At 58.1% G+C, this 23539-nt stretch overlaps 4 protein-coding genes and 1 long non-coding RNA gene across 6 annotated transcripts; 3 read left to right on the forward strand and 2 right to left on the reverse strand.

Annotated features, from left to right (window-relative positions):
- Positions 1–378: 378 nt before the first annotated feature.
- ANAPC11 (anaphase promoting complex subunit 11) lies at positions 379–855 on the reverse strand. 2 transcript variants are annotated; one of them, XM_068209838.1, is made up of 2 exons: positions 673–855; positions 379–601 (listed from the first exon to the last, which is right to left on the reverse strand). In XM_068209838.1, exons 1-2 carry the CDS (start codon positions 779–781, stop codon positions 456–458), a joined length of 255 nt encoding a protein of 84 aa, XP_068065939.1. In that variant the 5' UTR covers positions 782–855; the 3' UTR covers positions 379–455. The 2 variants fall into 2 exon arrangements, with proteins under 2 accessions (XP_068065939.1, XP_068065940.1); XM_068209839.1 differs by having other exon boundaries at positions 379–509; positions 602–789.
- ALYREF (Aly/REF export factor) lies at positions 799–5009 on the forward strand. Its single transcript, XM_068209837.1, has 6 exons — positions 799–1149; positions 1322–1453; positions 3310–3457; positions 3619–3682; positions 3801–3978; positions 4734–5009. Exons 1-6 carry the CDS (start codon positions 922–924, stop codon positions 4746–4748), a joined length of 765 nt encoding a protein of 254 aa, XP_068065938.1. The 5' UTR covers positions 799–921; the 3' UTR covers positions 4749–5009.
- LOC137485371 (uncharacterized) lies at positions 2792–5140 on the reverse strand. Its single transcript, XR_011005294.1, has 2 exons — positions 5068–5140; positions 2792–3046 (listed from the first exon to the last, which is right to left on the reverse strand). It is a non-coding gene; the product is annotated as an uncharacterized lncRNA (long non-coding RNA).
- A 2635-nt stretch (positions 5141–7775) lies between these two features.
- On the forward strand, positions 7776–11329 carry ARHGDIA (Rho GDP dissociation inhibitor alpha). The gene is made up of 5 exons (XM_068209862.1): positions 7776–8003; positions 8351–8434; positions 8917–8993; positions 9157–9220; positions 9666–11329. The coding sequence occupies exons 1-5, from the start codon at positions 7814–7816 to the stop codon at positions 9863–9865; spliced, it is 615 nt and encodes a 204-aa protein (XP_068065963.1). The 5' UTR covers positions 7776–7813; the 3' UTR covers positions 9866–11329.
- Positions 11330–14053: 2724 nt separating this feature from the next.
- Positions 14054–22356, forward strand: P4HB (prolyl 4-hydroxylase subunit beta). Its single transcript, XM_068209828.1, has 11 exons — positions 14054–14268; positions 14532–14738; positions 15490–15623; positions 15825–15962; positions 18158–18262; positions 18540–18665; positions 18902–19102; positions 19764–19884; positions 20090–20271; positions 20710–20796; positions 21327–22356. The coding sequence occupies exons 1-11, from the start codon at positions 14112–14114 to the stop codon at positions 21411–21413; spliced, it is 1545 nt and encodes a 514-aa protein (XP_068065929.1). The 5' UTR covers positions 14054–14111; the 3' UTR covers positions 21414–22356.
- The last annotated feature ends 1183 nt before the right edge of the window (positions 22357–23539 follow it).

The following is a 23539-nucleotide window of genomic DNA, read 5'->3' on the forward strand; positions in this document are numbered from 1 at the left end:
AACTGCGGTGGGAGCACGAACCGTGCCCAGCGCCCCAGCCCAAGCCCCGGGGGTGGCCCCGGTACTCACCGCGGTGCGGAGCCCCGAGGCGAGTGGGCCGAGCTGGGCAGCAGCACAGCGGGATCGGGTTCGGCAGCGCCGGCGGTGCCGGAGCGGCAGTGTACGGCGAGCGGCACAGGTCGGAGAGCAGCCCCGAGGTTCTGCCCCCCGAGCAGTGGCGGGGCCGGGCGGCACAGGACGAGCAGCCCCGGCCCCGGCCAGCGAGCAGCCAGCACGGTGCCGGCGCGGCCGTAGCACCCGGGGCCGCGGCCTTTACAGCCGGGCGGGGGTGCACCGACCCCGAGCGCGGGACGCCGGACACAGACACGGACACGCGACTGGCGTCGCACATTTATTGAACGGGCCCGGGCCGGCCGGGGGTGGGCCACGGCCCGTCCCCGTGCCCGGTGCCGCCCTCACTCGCGGAACTTCCACTCCTGGCGGCACATGGGGCAGTGCTGCTGCACCTGCTGCGAGTTCAGCCACTTGAGGATGCAATGCATGTGGAAGCAGTGCGAACACTGCCCCCACACCAACGGGCAGTCGTCGCCGGGAACCTTACCTGCGGCACGGACACACCGTCAGCCCCGCCCAGTGCGCAGTGCCCGGTGTCGGTGCCCGTCCCGCACTCACAGTCGGGGCAGCAGCCGTTGAAGGCCATCCGGCAGATGCCGCAGTTCTCGTCGTTCGCCACCCACAGCCAGGACGCGACTCCGTGCCAGCTCCGCACGCGCACCCGCATGTCCAGGTCCCGGCCCCGCCGGAAGTGCTGCCCGCCCCACAGAGCTTCGCGCGCCCGCCGCGCCGCCTCAGCCCCGCCTTTTCCGCTTCCGGCGCGGGCGCAGCGCGGCCGGAAGTGCGGGTGGGAGCGGTGCCGCCATCATGGCCGACAAGATGGACATGTCCCTGGACGACATCATTAAGCTCAACCGGAGCCAGCGTGGGGCCAGCCGGGGCGGCCGGGGTGGCCGGGGCCGGGGCGGCACCACACGCGGGGGCGGGCCCGGCCGGGGCGGCGTTGGCGGCGGGCGCGCGGGCGGCGGCCCCGTGCGGAACCGGCCGGTGATGGCCCGGGGCGGCGGCAGGAACCGGCCCGCGCCCTACAGCCGGGTACGGACTGGGCAGGCGGAGCTTGGGCCGCGGCGGCGCGGCGGGCTGGGGTGGAGGATCCGCGCGGGGCGGGGGCGGGGGCGCGGACGCGGGCGGCCCTTTGTCCACTCCCGGCGCGGCCGCGGGCTGCGCGGCCCTGGCGCCGGTCAGCGAGGTCCCGGTCTCATTGCAGCCCAAGCAACTCCCCGAGAAGTGGCAGCACGACCTGTTCGACAGCGGCTTCGGGGCGGGGGCCGGCGTGGAGACCGGCGGGAAGCTGCTCGTCTCCAACCTGGACTTCGGCGTTTCGGATGCGGACATCCAGGTGCGGCTCGGGGAGGCGCCGCGGGGAGCGGGGCCTCGTTCACTGGCCCAGGTCGGGTGCCCGCGGGAAGCCCGCCGGCCCTGCTCTGGCTGGCGCTCAGGGCCGAGGATTCCCGGTGAATCCCTGCTGATGGGGTTGGTACTAGGTATGCCTGCTTTGCCGCGATCGTGGTGGTCTCCAGGGGGCTGGAAAATTCGGTTTATGGGTGCTTTGTAAGTGACTGCCCGAGGAGCGATGCTGTGACTGTGCTGGGTCACGCTCTGGTTGGAGGATGCGCTGTGAACTCTGAGCTCCTGCTCTGCGCAGCTGCAGCTGTCCCTAACGGTGCCGTGGGCTTTGTCAAACCACACTGTGGTGGGTGTCAGGGGTTCCCAAGGACGCACCCATCAGTGTAACCAGGTAGTATTTGTCATGGGAACAGCTCCCCTGCGCTGGTGCCTTGGTGTCCTGTCCCCCACCTGTCGTGGCCATGCCCTGTTCGGGCTGGTCAGAGCCCAGAGTGCCTGCAGCCGGGTGCTTGGTGCCTCTGCCTCAGGGCTGGAGGCTGAGGGGGGTCACAGGGTCATGGGTGGGCTGTGAGCTGTGCAGGAATTGAGTGCCACATGTGTCCCTGGTGGGGGTTCCTGCACCACAGAGTGCTGCCATCACCCTGGCCTCTGGCTCTCATGCCCTCATTAGGGAAAACCAAACCACTGCTGCCAGACTTTCCTCATCGATTCGTTCATTCAGCCTCTCCACGCACCCCTCTGGCTGCGTGTGGGGAGCTGGAAAAGAGCTCTGCCAGGTCACCTGCTCACTGGTGGTGTGCTGCACTCCACCTCTTTTCCTCGTGTAAGTTCAGACTGGGTTTCAATTAGTTCCTGTTGGTTGCAGAGAGGCGGCAGTGTGTAAAACTCAGCCCCTGTGCCTTGTGTGCAGCCAGGACTCACCTTCCTGCTGCTGCACAAGCCCCCACTGGGGTTTGTTTAGCAGCAGGGCTGACTCAGTGGCTTTGGCCTCCAGCCCCATAATTCAGCATTGCCTCAGCTGTGGGATTGGTTTTGTTCCTGGGCTGATGCCTCTTTATGTGCTGCGAGAGGCCGAAGGTGCTCTGGTCACAAAGGAGCTGTGCAGCGTTGCTCTTTATGTCCTCTGAGGCAGGAGCAGCTGAGCCCGGGCTCTGGGCAGAGCTGACACAGCCTTGCCTGCCACGTTCTGTCCAGAAAGCATCTGCCAGGTGCCCTTTGAAGTTCTCCTCCAGCAGCTCTGCTGAGAGCCTTGTTGTGACTTGGGAGCAGGTTGACACAGGCAGTGCAGTAACCTTGTTGGCTTCCCAAATGTAGGGCTTGAGAAACAAAATTGGTGGCTCCGTTGCTGCCTCTTTATTTCCAGCCTTTGTGGCAGCAAAGGACAGACCTCAGCAGAGGACTTTGCTGGTCTCCATTTTTGGGATATGTTCCTAATGGGCACAAGTCCAGCACAGTAAAAATGTCATGGTCTCATGGATCCCTGCACTCACATGGTCGTTCTCCTGTGTGAGAAAGGTGTCTGGGGTCTGCAGTATTTTCAATTGTTGCTGCTTTGACTCATCTTCAACAAAGACCCCCAGTTCCCCTGGAAAAAAAGCAAGTCAGTATTCCTTGAATCTGCTTCACTGGCTGTATATGTGCCTCCTGCAGGACATGAGTGTGGAGTCCTGCTTGGTTTTGCCACTTGTGACAACTCCCTGAAATCTGGCTGATGGGCTGTGCTGCCCTGTGCCACTGGGTGTTTTTCCAGGCTGTGGAGGTGGTTGGACAAGCTCTGATTCTGAGTGTGTCAGTGGGGCGCTGCAGTGCCTGCAGCATTGATGGATGGGCTTTCTCTGTCATTTTCAGGAGCTTTTTGCGGAGTTTGGGACCTTGAAGAAGGCAGCTGTGCACTATGACAGATCCGGCCGCAGCCTGGGGACGGCAGACGTGCATTTCGAGAGGAAGGCCGACGCGCTGAAGGCCATGAAGCAGTACAACGGGGTGCCCTTGGACGGTGAGGCTGCGTGGCCCAGCCCCACGGCTGTCTCCGTGGCTGGAGCGGAGCACGCCTGTGTCTCTCCCCTCGCGCCCGTCCCTCCCGTGTCCCTCCCGCCCGTCCGTGCAGCTCCTGCCCCGCGCGGGCCCTGGGACTCAGGGCTGCTCTCCCTCCTGCAGGGCGCCCCATGAACATCCAGCTGGTGACATCACAGATCGACACGCAGCGGAGACCAGCACAGAGGTGGGGAGCCCCTGCCTGGGCAGTGCAGGGGAGCCTGCAGGACCCCTCCCTGCTGGGGAACGGGGGTCCTCTTCGGCTTCACTGAAGGCACTAAAACAGTTGCTTTTAAAACTTACAGTGTAAACAGAGGAGGCATGACCAGAAACCGCGGGGTCTCAGGGGGATTTGGAGGTGGAGGCAACAGGCGAGGGACTCGTGGTGGGAACAGAGGGAGAGGCAGAGGAGCTGGAAGAACTTCCAAACAGCAGCTCTCTGCAGAAGAACTAGATGCACAGCTGGATGCTTACAATGCCAGGGTAAGTGCTGCTTGGGCATGGCAATGGGCTCCCCACAGCATCTCATCATGGAAAGCACTGGCAGTCTGGAGCTGGCAGAAAAGGGAGAGCATTTTCCAGGTCCTTGGACTGAAGCAGTCTCTCTCTGAAGCTGAGCTGTGCCTTGGCTTGGGCCTGAGCTTCCTTTTCCAGAGCACTTTGTCACCTGTTCCTGATGGCTGAGGAACGGGCTCTGCTCTTGCCAGGCTCCATAGCTGGAACAGCCACTATAAGCAGCAGTTGCAGAACAAAACTCACAGAGCTGATAGGTTGCAGGATTGGGAAAACAAAGGAAAATCTCATGTGGAAGAACTGTGTGGTGTACTGCTGGGGAAAGGCTGTAATGTTGGTGGCAGAAATGAGCCCCAGCCTGGGGAGCCATGGGCAGGTTGCAGCTGTACCTGGAACTTGCTCAGCCTGTGCCGTAGCTGGGCCAGGATCCCAACAAAGCTGAGGCCACAAGGCAGCGGAGCTGATGGTTCAGGACTGGGATAGATCAGGGCAAGAGCAGGGAAGAAGTGGGATGAGCAGGATTCTAGAAGAAGCCTTGGAGCAGTGCAGGGGTGCGGTTTGCTGTTGTGCTCACGGTGTGCTGTGGCTTGGACCCACCTGTCCCTGTCCCCCAGCGCTTGGGGGTTTACCAGAGCCAGGCTGCCTGCAAACCAGTGGGTGGGCTTGTGTGCAGGGGGTGCTACGAGGTGTCAGGGCTGTGGTGACATTCCTCCCCTCTCTCGCAGATGGACACCAGCTAAAGCGGCAGCGGTGGCGCAGGGAAGGACTCCAATCTTGCTCCACACTCCCGGCAGGGGCTGCGGCTGTGGCTACTACTACCGAGGATGGGATTTGTTTTACTTTTACGTTCTGGGATAGGTTTTAACTCCTGTAAAGGTTTTTTTTAATTCTCAGCAGACCTGTTTTGTACCGAGTTATTTTTGGGATAAATTTTTCTGGTTGCCTGTTGGGCCAAGGTGGCTTTTTCACCTTTGCTGTAATAAAATAGAACCATGTCTAGAGCTGTGGCTGGTGCCTTGGCGCGCTGGGCCCCGCGCCCCATCGCCCTCCCATGCGTACCGTGATGCTCTGTGCCACTCTGCCGTGTCCCGGTCCCGGTCCCATCCTGCCCCGCTGGGCTCGTTCTTGCTCCTGGTCCCGCTCCCTCTCTGCCCCGCCCTGCCGGTCCTGCCCCGCTCCGCCTCGGTCCCGCCCATCCGCCCCGTTCCGCCCCGTCCGTGCGCGGGCCCCCCCCCCCGGGCCAATCAGCGCGCGGTCCGCGGCCGGAAGCGCGGCGGCGGCGCGGCGGCGAGTAACGGGAAGTGCCGGGCGTGTCCCGGAAGTGCGGGGGCGCGCGGGGCCTGGGCGGATCCGCGGCGTTGGCAGCGCAGCGCGGAGCGAGCGAGACCGGTACGGCGGGAGTGGGTGGGTGGGGGGTACGGTTCGGCGGGAAGGGCTGGGCCGGGCGCGCCGTGCTGGCTGCGGGCCGCGGGAAGGGCCGGGCGCGGCCGAGGGGCGGGCGCGGGGCCCCGGGTGCCCTTGCGCGACCTTCCGAAGGCCGGGGGAGCCGCCGCCCCCGGCGGGGCCGTCCCGGAGCGGAGCGCGTGGGGCGAGGGCGGAGCGCGGGGCGCGGGCGGCCCCTGTTCCCCCGAGGGGCTGGGGCAGCTCCCGGCGGGCTGTGCCCGCTGCTCGGCCCGAGGGGCGGTGCGGGGCATCGCCCGGCCCCACACGTCCCGGGGCCGGCCGTGCCTCTGGCGCGAACGGGCTGTCCGTAAATGGCCGCTGGGCACGGAATGAGGAACTGGGAGCCGCTGTACCGGAGTCGGGCTGCTCCGTGTCAAGGCGGGGCCCTTCCACCCCGACCGCCGCGGGCCGGGTGTGCTTCGAGCCCCGGCGGGGGGGTTGGCACCGGAGCCGCGATTCCTGCGCTCCCCCGCCAGCATCACTCCACCGGGAGCAGCGGCGTTTTCCCGAGAGCTGGCCTGAGAGCCCTGACCGTCGTTTGTTTGTGGTGAGAAAAGCTCCCGACCTCACTTGTTCACTTGAGGGTTTCGGGTCTGCTCTGTTGCTCGGTTGTCCAAGCATTTTTCCAGTGTGGAGGATCTTATTCCATGACGGCAGAGTGGGGACAGTTTCACTGCTGTGGGTTCAGCTGCTGGCACACAGGGATGGGTCACAGTCCTGGCCCCAGGTACCCACTGTACTGGTTTGCATCCCTGGTGCAGCATTGCCAGCGGCCTTTATCCTTCTGGAGTTGTTTGTGAGTCCTCAGCCTGGCTCTGCACAGTTCAGCCATGTAGGTGAATGACAGATGAGGGATATGTCAGAGCAAAAAGAAAAAAAAAATCCTTCCTCCTCAGACTGCTGAGTCCCCTCTGGGCCGCAGTGTGTGCCCCTGTTCCCCACGTCTTTCCTATGTGGGTCTGTGAGACAGCTGAGGGGATCAGGTGGGATGAGGATTCCCTTGGATGCTCTTACAAAGCGACTGGTGCAGCAGTGGTACCTGGATGTGCCCTGACAGCGCCCGGCCTCAGGAAGTGCCAGCTAGGCTCCTGTCCCTCGTGTTCTACTGGTGTCCCCCACTCCCCTGTGCTGCCCTGGGACCCATCCGAGCTGTCTGTGTGGAGCAGCCAGGCCCTTTGGGCTGTTCTGGCTGCCCGTCCTGGCAGAGCAGCCTGGGACAGGGCCCTGTAGAAACACTGACTGCTGGGTCACATTCCAGCCGCGTTCTCCGGGTGGCTGTGCAGGCTTTCCCTGCGCGGGAAGAAGGAAGGGTGGGGACTGCTGGAACTGGCCCTGCTGCGTCCACGGCTGCGCCTGATGGATGTTGGAGCTGATTAGCTCATCTGACGATACTCTGACTAATGCTGGCCTTGCTGCTGCCGGGGATTGGGATTCCAGGCTACAGAGTCAGTGGTTCCCACTGTCTGCTTGGACACCAGCAGGGATATTCCTGCTAGTGTTTCTGCCTGGCAGGAGGTGGGGCTCTGGCGTTAGCTGCTGCAGCTGCTCTGTCCTGCACAAAACACGCTGAGAATCCAGAAGAATCTGCTGGGTTGAGGGAGCAGTGAAGGCAGAGTGCAAATTCCCAGGTAGGGATCCAGCCTCCTGCTGCCTTCTACAGGCTGCTGTGATCCTGAGTCCCTGCTGGGAGCTAGGGTCTTTTTCTGAAGATCCAGGAGCCCTTCTGTACCCTGCTTCCGGCACAGGCTGGGGTCCCTTCCTGCAGCTGTGGCAGTTCCAGGGAGGCTGTGCTGTTCCACGGAGCAGTGGGATCCCCATGACCTGTGGGCAAGCTGATAGGAAAGGTGAGGGCTGTTTCCCCAGAGCACTGATGTGACAGAGTTACAAAATGTGAGCACCAGATCCCAGCAGAGGCTCCCAGCATTCATGCCACTGGTGAGACAGAGGTCTATTCTTAGCTGGAATCCTGTTGTGGAGAGCAGAACTGGGTTTATTTTTTATTTATACTGGGCTCTGGTTTATTCCAATTGAAAGCCTCACCTGGTTGACCTTGTGGAGGAGAATGTCTTCCCTATGGATTTGGGGTATTTACATTACAAGCAAAGCACTGAGGTTGAATTTTTTCTCACTCTTGCCTGGGCCTCTGCAGGCTGAAGATGAGACCTGGCCTCTGGAGGGTTCTGCAGGGGCTGGGGGCCCTTGGCAGGGTTGTGTCTCCCAGTGGGCAGCGTGAAGAGCCCCAGTGGGAGTGAGAGCCTGCAGAGTCACAGCAGAGCAGTTCTGGGGAGCCCTGCTGCTGGTGTGGTTGGTCAGGGCAGTCACTCGTCTCCTCTCTACTTCAGTGTGGGTCACGTGTGCGAGGATGGCGGAGCAGGAGCCAACGGCAGAGCAGCTGGCCCAGATTGCAGCTGAGAATGAGGAGGACGATCACTCTGTCAACTATAAGCCACCTGCCCAGAAGAGCATCCAGGAGATCCAGGAGCTGGACAAGGACGATGAGAGCCTGCGCAAGTACAAGGAGGCACTGCTGGGTGCCGTCACCGTGAGTGCAGGTGAGACCTGGGGTGTGCTGGTCCCTTCTGGCCTTGCCTCTGCTCCCACCTGGGAGCTGTTCTCACAGCTCTGTGTTTGGGCAGGAGCACAGCCCAGAGCACAAAGCTGTGTCTGTGCTCCCCCGTGCCCGTTGCTGGCCTGCAGTGTAGGGCTCAGGGACTGAAGGGCAGGGGTGGCACTCTGCCTTTGCGGACAGGGCCTGCTGCAATGGAAGCCCTGACCCTTACACAGTTGGAGGCTGTTTTTGCTGGTTTTGTGCTCTCTCAATAAGTTCTCTGGAAGGAAAAGGAGCTGTGTTGGCCAGTGTCGGGGATGAGTGGTAATCAGCTTTTTCTCTTGTTTCTAGATCCCAATGCTCCAAATGTGGTGGTGACCAAACTGACCTTGGTCTGTGCTACTGCTCCGGGCCCCCTGGAACTGGACCTGACAGGTGAGCTGGGAGGGAATTCCAGCCCTGCTCCTGGGCAGAGCTGGCAGGAGCACTGCCAGCAAGGTGGGTGAGCCTTCCTGTGTCAGGAGAGTTGGCAGCAGAGCACAGTGCTTGGGCCCCAGTAGGTTCTGTACCTGGAGCCCAGCGGCAGTTCCGTGACACCTGGGTGTTTTGTAGAGGTGTGAGGGGCCAGATGGGGCAGGCAGATTCTTCCAGCCTGCATGGTGACATTCATGGCAGCTTCGAAATGGAGACAGCCTTGGAGCAAACATCTGCAAAGAAGCAGCTTGGAGTTAATTGCATGGCTGTGCTGCAGTGTCCTGTTGCAGGGCATTGCTTGCCTGGCTCCAGCAGCATAGAGGGCCCTGCAGCTAGAGCCATTCCCTGCTCCTGCAGCTCCTGCCCCAGCTGCTCGTGCCACGGAAATTTACCCCAGAGCACAGCATAAAGGAGTTCTGAGCAACCCTCTCCTGTCTCTGTAGGTGATCTGGAAAGCTACAAGAAGCAAGCCTTTGTGCTGAAGGAGGGCGTGGAATACCGGATAAAAATCTCCTTTAGGGTAAGGATTCCGATCTGGAAACGGAACGAACAGAACACCAGACCGCTGCAGTCCCAGCTTGGGCAGCAAGTGGGGTTGTGCTGAAGGAATGGGCTCTTCCTGCAGGTGGGGTGGGCAGCATGAATGGAGACATCCTGCTCAGTCCCTGCTCCTCTCTCTGCAGGTAAACAGGGAGATTGTGTCAGGATTGAAGTACATCCAGCACACATTCCGGAAAGGTGTCAAAAGTAAGTGATTCTCTGTGACTTTGGTGAGTGAGGGCTTCCTGCTCATCTTGCTGCTGTGACAGGGGCTGCCCAGCAGCTCCTCACGGGAGGGGACAGACCTCGGTGCCCATGGAGCTCTGCAGAGGCTCCTGGGCCTGCGGTGGTGGGGCAGCCCATGGTCCTGGCTGCACAGCATGTGATCCCGATCCCCCCGAGTTTGGCAGGAAGCAGGTCACAGCTGACAGCACTGCCAGTGCTTAGAGGTCACTCCCCACAGGAGGGACCCATTCCTGGGGTGAAGGGAGCTCTGAACTGGGTGAGATTCCTATTGTTACAGCTGCTCTATGGACTGTTGTAACAGTAACAGACCTTTCCTTTGCTTCAGCCTTGCCCCAGATGCAGGGGAGGCTCCTGAACCTCTTGGTGCCTCAATGGAGCCTCCATACCCCTCTTTTTGTCTTTTTAGTTGACAAGACTGAATACATGGTTGGGAGCTATGGCCCCCGAGCAGAGGAGTACGAGTTTCTGACCCCCATGGAAGAGGCCCCAAAGGGCATGCTGGCCCGGGGCAGCTACAACATCAAATCCAAGTTCACAGATGATGATAAGACTGACCACCTGTCCTGGGAGTGGAACCTGACCATCAAAAAGGATTGGAAGGACTAGCCCTTCCTGAGGCCAAACCCCAGAGAGCGTGAATCAGACAGTGGCTACCGTAGAATTCCCCCCCTGTACCAAAGTGCTGACATTGGAACCCTCTTACCTGTCACCCCCATCATCGTTTGACCAGAGAGCTCAGTTTTTTATGTGCCCCCTCCCCAGAGAATTGCTGAGTGCATTGACCAAACCATGCTGTCTGCATCTGGTCTCCAGCTGCCCGTCCTGGGGCTGTGCTGCCCCAGCACTGAGGTAGTGCCCACTCCCTTGCCAGGCCCTTTCTTGCTTCCCACCTTCCTTTATCCAGGAGGTGCCAAAGGGGAGGAACCCCTGTTAGGATCCTGTGCTTGGCTTTCCTGCGCACAGCTCAGGGTAGCTACTGCCTCCAAGTAGCTGAAGAATTTTGGTGCCAGGCAGCTGTCAAATCAGTTTATTGGCTCAAGTGTTGTCTGCCTGCCCTTCCCGCCCTGTCAGTGTCCTGGGCAGCTTCATTTGTGGATGTTCCCTGTAACCATGATGCCTTAAATGTGTAACATGTATCCTCTAGGGAGGGGGTCCTGCCTCTGTTACACTTTTTAAACGCCACCTGCCCTCCCCGTCTGTTGGCATGGGCTCAGCTTCCTCACGCCCCTCATGTGTTATTAGGAAAGATTCACAACTTCCCACTTCACTGCTGGTCCGTTCCTCACCTGAGACAGGACATCTCCAGAGGGGAGAGGGTGTGACATCCTGGGTGACGCCTGGCCGCCCTTCCTGGCACCCCGAGCACTGGCCTGGCTGGAGCCCAGCCTTGCCTGCAGAGCCCCGCGCTCTGGGTGCCCTGCGGCACAGAGGGGGCTGAAGGGCAGGACAGTGCAGGGGTCACCCATGCTGCCATCACCTGCACTTCTCACTGCAGCCCAGGTAGCTGCAAAGCACTGAAATTCCGGGACAGCACGTACCCTCCTGGCTGTTTTCAGCTGAGGATGGACGAGTCTGTCTGTGCAGCTGCTGCTGATGCGAGCAACAAAGAGCTTGCGATGGACAAGTGTTCCGAAGCGGTTAATGCCTTATGTATCTGTTCTGCCTTTAAAATCTGTGCCTGGCCTGTAGTTATTGCCTTGACACTCGGCCCCCCGTGCCTGCCGCAGACCCGCAGCATGCCAGCCTCCACCCTTGGCTGCACAGCTGCAGCTCTTGGGGCAAAGGAGCTCCAGGGGCCCCCTGCAAGGCCCTGGGGCTGGGCAGGCGTGTGCCACCTCTGCAGCCCTCCGATTTGGACCTACCACATTGAGGTTAGAACTGGGACCAAGTACATGTGGCTTTCTTGTAGCTACGTCTTTGCCTCTAACTGCCCTCGCCCTGCCCCTAGAGAGTTTTTTTGTTAATTTGATTTGGTGCATATTGTCTGTAAGTCCTAGACCCAGGTTAACAGGTTTGGAATCATCGTCTGCTTCTCATTTTATGACAGTTAAATAAAATCTTTGAACTGACCGTGTACCGTCCATGCTGGATCTTCAGCATGAAGTGGCTGAATGGGATTTCTGCAGACACCTAGGGTGGGAGAAGACCAGGATCTCTGGTTTTGCTAGAATGTGAAATGGGATCTGGGACAGGAGAGGCCCCATGGCAGTATGTGTGCTGGATTTGTCCCTTGCTGTTTGCCCCGTTCTGCACTGCCCACAGTGTGAGGGTGGGAGTGTGTGAGGCTGTGAAAACAGGGATTTCCAAGGGGGGCCTCTTGCCAGCAGAGCAGGCAGGCTCTGAACCCACAGCATGACTGTTCCAGCTGCACACACAAAGGGAAATTCCTGTGCAGTCACAGGAATGAGAGAGGCGATCAGAAAACACAGTCCAGGAGAGGCAGCACGATAAGAGCCTGAGGATGTTTACAGAGCATGTGACATGTTTGTGTTAAGGATAAAGGAAAGTGTAGCCATGAAAAGCTCTTTACCGAATCCATGGTGTGAGAGAACCTGGAGGAAGGGGCTCAGCTCTGCTCCTGGTCAGACTCGTGAAGGTAACTGAGAATTCCGTAGGCTCCCTCTTGTATTTGGAGCTCACAGCACAGGCCCCTTCCTCAGGCCTTGGAAAACTGCTAAAGGAGATGACGGGACTTGGAAAGGACAAGGACTGAAGGCAACAGTCTGGGCCAGGTAGGAGCTGGCATGTGGCCAGTGCCCACTGCAGCAGGCACATCACTCGTTCTGCTTACTGTGGAGAACAGCGCCCAGCTACAACCCCCAGCCCTCTGCACAGTGTGGGGCCATGGAGGGTGGTGTGGGGACTGGAGCAGGGAACAGGCCTCACTCTCAGTGAGTCACTTAGAGCCCAAATGTGCCTGACAGCGTGAACAAAGGCCCCCTGTGCTGGCCCCCAACAGCCACTCTGCGGGCAGGGTCAGATGAGCACCCAGCTGATGCAACCCCAGCGCTTTGGCAAGAGTTTCCACACCCAGGGTGTCAAGGCTTCTGTTAGATCGTTTTACCACAGAAGGAGGCCTGGAGGGGCAGGACAGCTGTGCTCTGCTCCAGCTTTGGGGATTCTCTGCCTCTGTTCTCTGGCACGTCTTCCTCCGGCAGGGTGACAGCTGGGCTCTTGTGCCTGGTGCATGCCACGAGTGCACTTGGCTATGGGTGGCTGCAGTCACAGGCCGGCCGGGACAGACCATTGGCATGAATTGTGGTTCCCAAAGTAGAGCCTCAGCCCCTTCCAGGTGATGCACCTGAAGAACCTCGGCCAGAAGCTGTCCAGGAGCAGCCCAGGCCGTTTTCCTTTTCCAGTGCTGCAGCAGCTCCGTGGTGACACCACAGCAACAGTGCTCGAGCAGAACCACCCCGGGGCAAGGTCGGCCCTTTCCGCGGAGGCATGGCTGCAGGGCCCTCTGGCAGAGCAAGGAGCCGCGGCTCTCCGGGCCATGGCTTCCAGCCCTGGAACCAGATAGGCTCCGAGGTGGCCCGGACTGATGCAGCCGCTGATTCCCTCCCTACCAGACCAACGTGCCCGCGTGTCCTCACCGTGTGCTCAGCTTTGCCTTCCAAAACCTCGCTGGACTCTCCCCGGGCCTGACGCGTCTGCTTTAGCACCGGCCGCAGCCCCTGAACGGGCAACAGCTGCTGGCAGCACCCGGGGCAGTCGGATTCTCTGCGGGCAGCTGGTGAGCTCCTTGCTCCTAGCGCCACTCGCCCCGAGCTGGCAATGCCCGGGGCGCGGCCGGCAGCCGCGGAGCGCCCCCGCTCCAGCACGGCTCCTGCGGGCTGCCCGGAGCAGCGGTGCCGGCAGCCTGGCCCGGGCAGCGCCCGGGGCTCTTCCCCGCCCGGGGCTCTTCCCCGCCCGGCGCACACCAGCAGCAGCCGGGACCCTCGGCAGCACCGGGGCAGCGCAGGCAGACCCGAGCGACGGGATTTTCCCCTGCCGCGGACAGCGGACTCCTCTGTGCCGGGTGTGTCCGCAGGCTCCGCACAGAACCGTGCTCTGGCCGAGGGCCTCAACGGCCCCCGCTCGGCCCGAGGCACGAGGAGCCCCCGCGCTGGTGCCTTCTCCGTGAGGGCGCGTGTACCAGCGCCGCCCGAGTCCCCGGCCCATCTCCGTGACTGGCGAGCGTGCAGCAAAGCGAAATGGGGCCGGCCCAAGCCGGGCCGGTCGGAGCTCAGCGCCGGGGGACGGACAGACAGAGTCGGGGCGGGCAGCGCTGCTGCCGTGACCGGAGCGGCCCCGAGCGCCGGGCGGTGCCCGCGGGGAAGGCCGTGTCTAGGGGAGGTACGGGGGGAGGGGGAAGGACGGGCCAGGCCGAACCGAACGGAACCGAACCGGACCGAACGGAACCGAACCGCGGCTGCACCGGGGCGGGCCGGGCCTCGCGCGCCGGGCTGGTCACGTGGGGCGCGCGGCCCAGTCAGGATCCACCACGCGCTCGTGGCCGTGCGCACGCGCAGTGCCGCCCGGCGGCGCTTCCCGAGTGCCACGTTCGAGGGCAGGGGCCACGCGAGACGGCGGCGCCGACCAATGGCGATCGGCACCGCGGGGCAAGGAGCCAATGGAGACGTGCGGGCGGGGAGCGGGGCCGGCGGCCAACCCGAGGCGGCGGGCGAGGGGCGTGCCCGGACCGCCAGCCAATGGGCGGCGCGCAGCGGCCCGGGCAGCGGCTCCGGCCAATGGCAGGCGGGCCGCGCAGCCAATAGCGCGCGGCAGCGGGCGGCGGGGGCGGGTTTATAAGGGGGAGGCGGCGCCGCGGCCGCGCGTCCGTCCCAGCCCGTCCCGAAGGCCGCCATCAGCCATGGCGGCGGTGCGCGCTCTGCTCCCGCTGCTCTGCCTGGCCCTGCTGCTGCCCGCCCGCGCCGCCGTGGAGGAGGAGGAGGATGGCGTCCTGGTGCTGCGCGCCAACTCCTTTGAGCAGGCGCTGGCCGAGCACCGATACCTGCTCGTCGAGTTCTGTGAGCGCGGCGGGGCCGGGCCGGGCCGGGCCGGGGGGAACGGGCGGGCGGGGACCGGGCGCGCGGCTGGGGGACGGAAGGGTCGCGCAGGGGAGAGGTGCTGAGGGACGGGCCCCCCTGGGCGGGTGTGGGGCTGGGCTGGGGTGCGAGGTCTGGGCCCCCTGGCCCGGCACGCCCCGGGGCTCCGTGAGTCCGAGCGCGCCTCGGTCTGCCCGGGAGTGGAGTCGGGGAGGCCCGGCCGCCGCTGACGCCCCATCCCGCAGACGCCCCGTGGTGCGGGCACTGCAAAGCCCTGGCGCCCGAGTACGCGAAGGCGGCGGCGAAGTTGAAGGCGGAGGGCTCGGAAATCCGGCTGGCCAAGGTGGACGCCACGGAGGAGTCGGAGCTGGCGCAGCAGTTCGGCGTACGCGGCTATCCCACCATCAAGTTCTTCAAGAACGGCGACAAAGCTGCGCCCAAGGAGTACACGGGTGAGGAGGGGCAGCACGCAGGTGAACCGGGTCTGGATGCGCCGCCAGGGTACAGAGGGCGGCAACGTGGCGGCGGGTCCCGGCACATGGCCCCGCGCTGGAGCTGTGCTGCTGTGCCCGGACAAGGTCCACTGTGACAGCGAGCAGGGAATGGTGCTGGGCCGGTGGGGAACAGGCCAGCCTTTAATGGCCTCCCTCTGGAGAGATCCCTACGGTCAGCGAGAGTGGAGGAAGTTGCTTTTGTGTAGGAAAGCAAAGTGACCTGAACTTGTTTTTTTTTTGTGTGGCTTAACTTGACTCAAGCGGTGCAGTACCCAGAACTGGAAACACATCTGGGCCCTTGGGTGAGAGAGCTGCAAGGAAGGCCAAGACAGAATTCAGCTAAGCCAGGCTACACAGTGCTGGTAACAGAGGGTAGCATCCAGAATAGAGATCTTGGAAGGAAAAGGTGCTGTAATAGTATAAGTAATACTGAAGTCATGGAGAAGTGCTGCATTGCTGGTCAAAGTTTAAGGATGGGGGCAGGAGGTGAGAGAAGACTGGATTCCTGGGAGCCCCTTGTACCTTGACTTATCAATTAGGGATAAGCTTAATTGCACCACGAGTGAAAGGGAAAGAGTTGCGCAAATGAGATCTTGAGTCTTGCTGATCTCTTGACTAGCTGCTGTAAGGTCTGCTCTCTCAAAGCTTGAGGGTTTTGTGGTCTTGGGCTTAGCTGGGGGAAAGTGACTTGTTGTTATCTTCCGGTTAGCTGGCAGGGAAGCAGATGACATCGTCAGCTGGCTGAGGAAGCGCACTGGTCCGGCCGCGGCCACCCTGACCGATGTGGCTGCTGCGGAGGCACTGGTGGACTCCAGTGAAGTGGTGGTGATTGGTTTCTTCAAGGTAGAGTTTGTGTTTCCACTGGAGATGCTCTTGTGTGTGTCCAGGGCCCTCCCTGTTTCCTCCTGGCTGGGGAAGGTTCTGTGCCTTATGCAATACTTGCTGTCTTGCCTTCCTTGATCTTCCAGTTCTTCGGGCTGAGCCCTGGGATGTGAATGCTTCAGGTGATGTGGCCCCTCTGAGACACCTTTCTTTACTTTCCAGGATTTGGCATCAGAGGCAGCAAAGGAGTTCCTGCTGGCAGCAGAAACTGTGGATGATATTCCATTTGGGATTTCCTCCAGTGCTGATGTCTTCTCCAAGTACCAGATTAGTAAGGACAGTGTCATCCTCTTCAAGAAGGTACTGGCTGGTGCCAAGCCTGAGCACCACACTGGGGTCTGCTGTCTCTTTCCTTTTCTTTAATTAGTCAAACTCCAACAAGGTCATTCCTGGATGAAACAGCAAAGGCCCCATGCTGCTAGGGTAGCTGTTCTTGGGCCTTAGCCTGGCAAGGAAGAGCAGAGCTGTGGGGTGGGGGAGCCTCAGGGGCCCACAGTGTGCAGCTGTGTCAGTCTCCCAGCCCTGTGCTGTTCGCTCAGAGCTGCTGGGCTTTGGGTGCAGGCTGTTCCTTCACTCATGTCCCTTTTGCTCAGCTCTCTGCAGTGCAGCAGTGGTCACACAGTCTTGGACTGGCCCAAGAGAGCAGTAGATGAGCTCTCTGGCTGCCATGGTGCTCTCTGGTTGTGCCTTAGCAGAGTTGCTTTTCATTGCCTACTGCTGGCCTCTGCTGCTGTCACTCCCTGCTGTGTCCAAGAGCTGCTCTGTCTCACTTCTGTGGGTTCTGCAGTGCAGGGATTCCAAAGAAGCTCATAAGAGGATTTGCGGTTCTATCTGACTGGGCTGGGGCAGTGGATTATGTGCAGAGGGATGCTGGCTACCTACAGAATCACAAATGCACTAATGGAAGCATGAAAATCCCTGTCACTGGGATGAATTTCCAAGTTTGAGCAGACAAGAAGAGGTTCTTCAGGCTTGGTGGCTCCTCACCCAGAGGTGCTGTGAGGCAAGACAAGGTGCTTTGGGTTCAGACTTACTAAACCCATAATATCATCAATCATTACTTTGCCCAGCTGGACCTAACAAAAAAACTTACTTTTTGTTCACCTGAAAAAATTGTTTTATTATACTATACCTCTGACACTGTAGGTTTTTTTATGGTGATAGAAGCTTGTAGACTTAAATTCTGAGTCAGAGTCCCTCAGGTCAATGTGGCTGAGGGAATATCTGGCTAATGAGTTCAAAATGGGGGGGAAGGGAGGAGTGCTTTGTTCTTGTCTCATTTGGTAGTTGTGTGCTGTTGCATGAGTAGCTCTGTAGGTCAGCTTTGTGTGCCCTACTCTGGGTCCTGCTGGGCTGGGCAGATTCTGGGCCTGGCAGCCTTTTGTGTGTGTTGGGAGCAGGAGTGACCAGGCTGGGGTGGGCAGGAGTGCTCGGCTCTATGGAAGAAGCAGCCTAGATCTGTCCAGCCATTGGGGTTCCTCTCTGTTCCTGTGCAATGGCATGACAGTGCCATGGGAGCTCCTGGATATATCTACCCTAAACCACGGAGAAAAGGAGCACCCACAGTAATCAAACACCAGGGCAGGAGAACTTTATGGCCTATTTTGGTTTTGGGCTTTTGCTCTATACCATTGGTTGGGTCTGAACTGAGAGGGTTTGGCTCATTGTTCTTCTCTTACTCTGTGTGAGTTGTCCAGACTTGCACAGGCCCTCACACAGCTGTCTGATGGCGCTGAGGCAATCTGCAAAACTCCTTAAAGTGTTTGCAGAGTTATTTTCTGATGCTACATATTTTCCTCGGCTTTTCCACTGAGGCTGGTGTGCCTCCCCTCAACAGAAGGTTATCTGAGTCCACACTCTTCCTTCTGTCAACAACTTGACTATGGCCTTGCCAGGGCACTGCTGTGCCCTTCTGCACATCCTCCCCCTAACCTTGATGGGCCCTGTGCAGCTGTTCCTGTTTCAGGCTGCCAGAGGGTTCTGGGAATCCTGCTCAGGGGTGATACGGGTGATGGCCCTATAGCACAGGACCTGGCACCTCCAGTGTGATGTGCAACATGTGCTGTTGTCCCTAACAGAGACTGGAATGAATTCCCCAGAGCTGAGGAAGTCTGTTTGCTGCAGGCTTTGCTGTCAGATGTTCCCAGCACTGTCTGGCTGCAGTGTCTGCTCTGACCATTGATTGCTGCAGGGCTGGAGGCAGCTGCTCAGGGTCCTTCTTGGTGACTTGCACCATCAATGGTTTCACAGTGGTGCACAGCAAGGCTGAGATCAAACCTGGCTGTTGTTGCTGCTTACCTTCTGGTGGGGGGTGATTTAAAGCTTTGCTTGCAAGGAAAATGGACACGCTGATCCAGATTTTGTGTGGATATGTGATGGAAGTCTGCTCTGAATGAGTGCAGCTGAGATCCCTTGGGGCAGTGACCAGTGTGAAGGCGTTGAGAGATTTGTGTGGGATGCACGAGTGTTCTAATGAAGGATGTCTGTTCTTGCAGTTTGATGAAGGCCAGAACAACTTTGAAGGGGATCTCACAAAAGATAATCTGCTGAACTTCATCAAGTCTAATTCATTGCCTCTGGTCATAGAGTTCACTGAGCAGGTGGGTCTTTAGATATCTGACAAGGCCTTCCCATCGCTGCTGCAAGAATATAGCAAAGGTCCAGTTGTAGGCTGCATGGTCATGTTTTATTGTGGGGCTGACTCTGGGGATGTGGAGGAGTGGGAAGGACACAGAATGAAGGAGGTGTGAGCTTGCTGTGCATAGCAGTCCTGCAGTACTGGAGGCTGCTGTGGGCTGGTCAGCATAGTGGAGTTAAACTGGTCTGGATACTGATTTGCCTCTTTTCCAAAAACAAAGTTTATTTTTTGCTCCTCAGACTGCTCCTAAAATATTTGGAGGAGAGATCAAGACTCATATTCTGCTTTTCCTACCAAAAAGTGTGTCTGACTATCAAGGGAAGCTGGACAACTTCAAGAGTGCAGCTGAGAACTTCAAAGGGAAGGTAAGATGGATTTCTTGGATCATGAGCTAAGAGACCACCCACTGCCTGCAGAGAAGTGTAGCACTGTCTTTATCCATGGAGCAGCTGTGGAGGAGGACTTTAAGCCAGCTCTCTCATCTGGGACAGGGGAGGAAAAGAGCCAATTCAGCTACACTTGGTGCAAGCACGCATGTGAAGTGTCAGTAGTTACAAGGTACTCGTGTTCACCTCCTGCCTTTCCCTTTTTTCCTCCCAAGATCCTGTTCATCTTCATAGACAGTGACCACAGTGACAACCAGAGGATTTTGGAGTTCTTTGGCCTAAAGAAGGAAGAGTGCCCAGCTGTACGTCTGATCACCCTGGAAGAAGAAATGACCAAATACAAACCTGAATCCGATGAGCTCACGGCAGACAAGATCAAAGAGTTCTGTAACAAATTCCTGGCAGGCAAGATTAAGGTTTGTGGATAAACAGTACTGGTGGTGAACGAGGTAGCTGAGAGGGAACAAAAATGCTCCCTGTGAGGGTCTGGAGAGCCAGCTGGAAAAGCCCCTCCATCTTCTGCGTGGAACATCCCATGGGCTTTGTGATTAGGAATGAAAGGCAAAGTGCTGGGGCCTAGAGGCTGCAGGGGAGTGAGCCAGGTAGAAGGACTTGGGCATGGCCAAGCACTTGTGCTGTCCCTTTGGGGACTGTACTGTTTATCCATTTGCTCTTTCTGCCAGCAGTCTGTGGAAGGTGTGAATTCTGTGGCACAGGGAAAAGAGTTGTCAGCTCCCATCTGCTGGAGGGGCTGTGTGTGGTTCAGCCAGCAGTCAGAGTGCAGCAAAGCCCAGTCCTCTGGGAATGGGGCTGTCAGCAGTGCTGCTTTCCTCCTGCAGAGCTCTGTTTTCACTCTCTCTGCACAACAAACAGCACCTGTATTCCTGCTGGGTCAGGGTGGGAAGGAGGCTCTCTGTGGGAGAAGAGGAAGTGACCAATTCATCTGGTTGCTTACAGCCTGTGACTTGAGGTGCCAGTGGGATGGTGAAACCTGGGTTTTCCAGGATGTGTGATTGCATGATGAGTCCAAGTAGCTGTGTAGCAAACAGTTTGTCTGAATTTCACTTTTTATTCCAGCCCCACCTAATGAGTCAGGATCTTCCTGAAGACTGGGACAAGCAGCCTGTCAAAGTTCTGGTTGGGAGGAACTTTGAAGAAGTTGCTTTTGATGAGAATAAGAATGTCTTTGTGGAGTTCTGTGAGTATCTTTCTACAGCTGATTCCAAGTAACGGGTGTGAAAGGATTGCCAAAACACTGTGTGACCAGGATTAGGGGAAAAGCCTTTTGCAGTCTGGACCCCAAAAGCAGTGCCTTGGTTGCAAAGATGTGTGAGAACTGTCTGGCTGGGGAGGAGTGGTACCTCGTTAGATTGTTAGTGCAACCCTGTCTCTGTAATTAACAGATGCCCCATGGTGTGGTCACTGCAAGCAGCTGGCCCCAATCTGGGACAAGCTGGGAGAAACCTACAGGGACCACGAGAACATTGTCATTGCCAAGATGGACTCGACAGCTAATGAAGTGGAGGCAGTGAAAATCCACAGCTTCCCCACACTCAAGTTCTTCCCTGCAGGCTCTGGCAGAAATGTAAGCAGGCAGCCAGGCTGGCGCAGCGCTAGCCAGGGAGCACAGGAATGCTCAGCTGCTCGCTCAAGGTGTTCTGGACAAGACCTGTGGGAGGGATCTGCATTCTGTTGGGATGGAACACAGCAAGTCTGCAGGACACCAAGGACCCTTTGTGGGGTCTGGGCTTTAGGGAAGTAGTTTGGGGGGCAGTGGGAAGTGGGAATGGGGAAAAGAGGGAGCATAGAGGACAGTGTGCTCATCTGCAGGCTATTCTTTCCTCGCAGTGATCTCTGAAGTCTAGTGGCTGAGCTGTTTTCCTTCGTCTCATATGGGTGAAGGTGAATTTTTAAATTCCCTTTTGCTTGGCATGTTCACTGTTGCTCAGAAAGAGAATTCTCCTCTCCAGGGGTGTGGGTCTGTAGTGCCCATAACCAGCATCCTTATGTTTTCCCTGTGTAGGTAATTGACTATAATGGGGAGAGGACACTAGAAGGCTTCAAAAAATTCCTGGAAAGCGGAGGTCAGGATGGGGCAGCAGCTGATGATGTAAGTAATGGTAACAGAGTACTCTGGGCCTTTGGGAACAGAGCATGGGTCACATCTGGTTCTGTGCCTGAATCCTCAGTCCTAAATAAGATCCTGTGCTGTTCCATATCAGGAGAGGATATTGCTGATGAACAAAGTGCCCAGATCAGTGTGATCTGTTCGCGTGCAGCCTGGCTGGCTTTGGGCCTGCAGTGGGCTCCTTTTCTGGAGAGCCCCCTGTGGGTGTGTATGGCTGGGGCACTCAGCACCTGGAACTGGGCTGTGTGATAGTGCCACATATCCGTGTATCTGCTTGGAAACTCACCTGCTGGGGAGGGAGGGGGTGTGGAGGCTAGTACAGGTGTACAGGTACCAGCTTCCAGGGCTTCCTGATCCTTAATGTCCTGAATCTGAAGCTCTTGCTAGAAGTGTCTGGATGTTTTGTTAGCATGTCAGCAGACAGCAGTGACCAGATGAGGGGTGCTGCTCAGTGCTTGGTTCTGGGTCTGCCTCATGTGTCAGAAACCAGGAGCTGTCTGTAACGTCCACAGGATCTGGAGGACCTGGAGATGGATGAAGAAACTGAACTTGAGGAAGGTGATGAGGATGAGCAGAAACTCCAAAAAGATGAATTGTAAAGAGAAGACTGATCTACATCACCCAAAAAATCAGACACTAAATTGGCTGCTGTGATGCAGCCCAGTGAGTCAGAAACCCATTAAGATTTAAAGCAGAAGGTAAATGACTGGAAATCCAGGGATTGGCTTCTAAAGTAACACTTTACCCTCACTTGTCTGTACACTTACCTTTTCTTTCTTTTGGCTTTTGAAAAGGGAACTGTCACTAGGGAGCCAGCCCAGCCAGCTGGGCTCTTTTTTCTATTGTGATGTACTTTTTTGTACACAGCTTTTGTCTGGAGAACTCTATTCTTCTGGGCAGCAGGAGGTTGTGAGGTGGTACCAGGAGTTCAGTAGCCTGACAATCTGGAGCCTTGCCACTAACATCTTCCAGACAGCTTTTTTTTCTCTTTTTTCTTTTAAAACTAAAGCCCCTAATTGATTTCTGCACCTGGCAGGGTCCTTAATGGTGTCAGCTGTTCTTCCCTGGAGCTGGCCTTCAGTATATGTGGGGGCAGAAGGCTGATGGCTTCCTGGGGAAAGGTGTATGTGAAGGTGCTTCAGTTCATGCTAGCCAGATGTTTCCTTTCCCTTCTCCTTTAAGACACTTGGAGATGACTATTCCAAACTCCTGGAGGGGTGGAATACTGTGTGCACTGGCTGTGGCAGGCTCTGAGGGTGGAGGTGGCTGCTGGCTCACCAGCTGTGTTGACATCCTTTTGATCAAAGACAAGAGTTGCAATCCCTTTCATGAATTATTTTGAGTGGGTTGACCTGGCAGGTGGGTGGTGGGGGAGGGCCTGATAAACAGATCAAACAGGATATTTGCAATTACTGGGGCTTGGGAATGTGACTGAGGGAGTGCCTCACAGGCCTGAGCTGCATCAGGCTGGTTCTTAGCATTCTGCTACAATAACATTGGTACTGAATTTGATGGCCAAATAAAGTTGAGATTTTAATACTATTATGTCTCTTTGTCTTTATCAGAGTGTAGAATATTTGAACCTACCCTGGCAGGGGAGGTCATAGTTGTAGGATGATTCTCAAGGGACTCTGCTGCAATGGGGTGTGTGTCACTTTCTCCAGTTAGTAAAGGAAAAGAACATCCCAATGCTCACGTCCTGTCTGGATTCCATGGGCTTGTGCAGGTGCTCTCTTAGAGCGGGCCGTGGTTTGGCTCTGAGAGCGCGCAGCCCCTGGGCCAGCTGGCTGGGCTGAGGGGACATTGCTCTGGAGCAGTGAATCAGGGCACGCCAGGGCTACTGCAGCTCTGCTGGTCAGGCTCACATGACCCTGTGAGCCACGCTGCTATTTCCAAACCTGCTGCTTGCTGCTGAAGGTATTTTGGTTAGAAAATATGCTATAAATGTCACAGGGAGGACATGGTGAGGCTAGAGGACAACTGGGGGCACCTCTGTGTCTCAGTGAGTGGGATGTGTGCTGGAGCAGTGGCACAGGGGTGTTGGACAACACTTGTGTCTGTCTCCAGCTCCAGCCTTCTGCTGTGCCCCAGCAGAGTCCGATGTGGTGCTCCCAAACTTTGGGCACAGCAGCACCAGGGCTGGGGCTGAGCAGGCCCCGGCTCCATGGCATCAGGAAGGGCTGTCCCTGACAAAGCAGCAGCCAGGTGTGTGTGAGACCTGTACCTGCAGTTACATGGAGGAGCACCTTTGAAGATGCCTCCCTCCAGGCCATGCCTCCATGTGACTGAAGGTAGGCAGTGGCCACTGCTGCACCCCAACAAACCCAGCAGTGCTGGTGACCTGGGCTGGTTGGTGACAGCTGCTTTGTCTTGGGGAGTGGGGAGGAAGGGAATCTCACTAGTAAAGTTCCACTGAAAGATGCTGTCTAGAATTTGACTCGAATAGGTCTATTTTGCACAGCCAGTTGAACTGTGATGGAGTCTGAGCTCTGCAGTGGCTCTCCTCTTCCTGGGCAAAGACCCACTGTGCTCACTTAGAGGAGATGCCTCTCCTAGCCCAAGGCTCCCTGTGGCAGAGCAGGAGCTTAGCAGCCATCTGATGTACATGCCTAATTGCTATTCCGAGAAAGCAGGCTGGAAGTGTTCTGTCCCCAGCGCTGAGCTTGGATGCCGTGTGCCGTGTTCAGGCTCATCTAAGCACAAGCTGATGCTTGGCCAAGAGATC

This window comes from Anomalospiza imberbis, chromosome 19, assembly GCF_031753505.1.
Source record: "Anomalospiza imberbis isolate Cuckoo-Finch-1a 21T00152 chromosome 19, ASM3175350v1, whole genome shotgun sequence".
Lineage (NCBI taxonomy): Eukaryota > Metazoa > Chordata > Aves > Passeriformes > Viduidae > Anomalospiza > Anomalospiza imberbis.

Excerpts from the sequence above, each read along its gene's own strand:
- ANAPC11 (XM_068209838.1), bottom strand. The coding sequence starts at position 781 with ATGCGGGTGCGCGTGCGGAGCTGGCACGGAGTCGCGTCCTGGCTGTGG. Across the intron at positions 602-672 it reads CAACGGCTGCTGCCCCGACT|GTAAGGTTCCCGGCGACGAC; the intron begins GTGAGTGCGGGA and ends TCCGTGCCGCAG.
- ALYREF (XM_068209837.1), top strand. The coding sequence starts at position 922 with ATGGCCGACAAGATGGACATGTCCCTGGACGACATCATTAAGCTCAAC. Across the intron at positions 1,454-3,309 it reads TTTCGGATGCGGACATCCAG|GAGCTTTTTGCGGAGTTTGG; the intron begins GTGCGGCTCGGG and ends TGTCATTTTCAG. Across the intron at positions 3,683-3,800 it reads CAGCGGAGACCAGCACAGAG|TGTAAACAGAGGAGGCATGA; the intron begins GTGGGGAGCCCC and ends TAAAACTTACAG.
- ARHGDIA (XM_068209862.1), top strand. The coding sequence starts at position 7,814 with ATGGCGGAGCAGGAGCCAACGGCAGAGCAGCTGGCCCAGATTGCAGCT. Across the intron at positions 8,004-8,350 it reads TGCCGTCACCGTGAGTGCAG|ATCCCAATGCTCCAAATGTG; the intron begins GTGAGACCTGGG and ends TCTTGTTTCTAG. Across the intron at positions 8,435-8,916 it reads CCTGGAACTGGACCTGACAG|GTGATCTGGAAAGCTACAAG; the intron begins GTGAGCTGGGAG and ends CTGTCTCTGTAG.
- P4HB (XM_068209828.1), top strand. The coding sequence starts at position 14,112 with ATGGCGGCGGTGCGCGCTCTGCTCCCGCTGCTCTGCCTGGCCCTGCTG. Across the intron at positions 15,624-15,824 it reads TGGTGATTGGTTTCTTCAAG|GATTTGGCATCAGAGGCAGC; the intron begins GTAGAGTTTGTG and ends TTTACTTTCCAG. Across the intron at positions 20,797-21,326 it reads ATGGGGCAGCAGCTGATGAT|GATCTGGAGGACCTGGAGAT; the intron begins GTAAGTAATGGT and ends TAACGTCCACAG.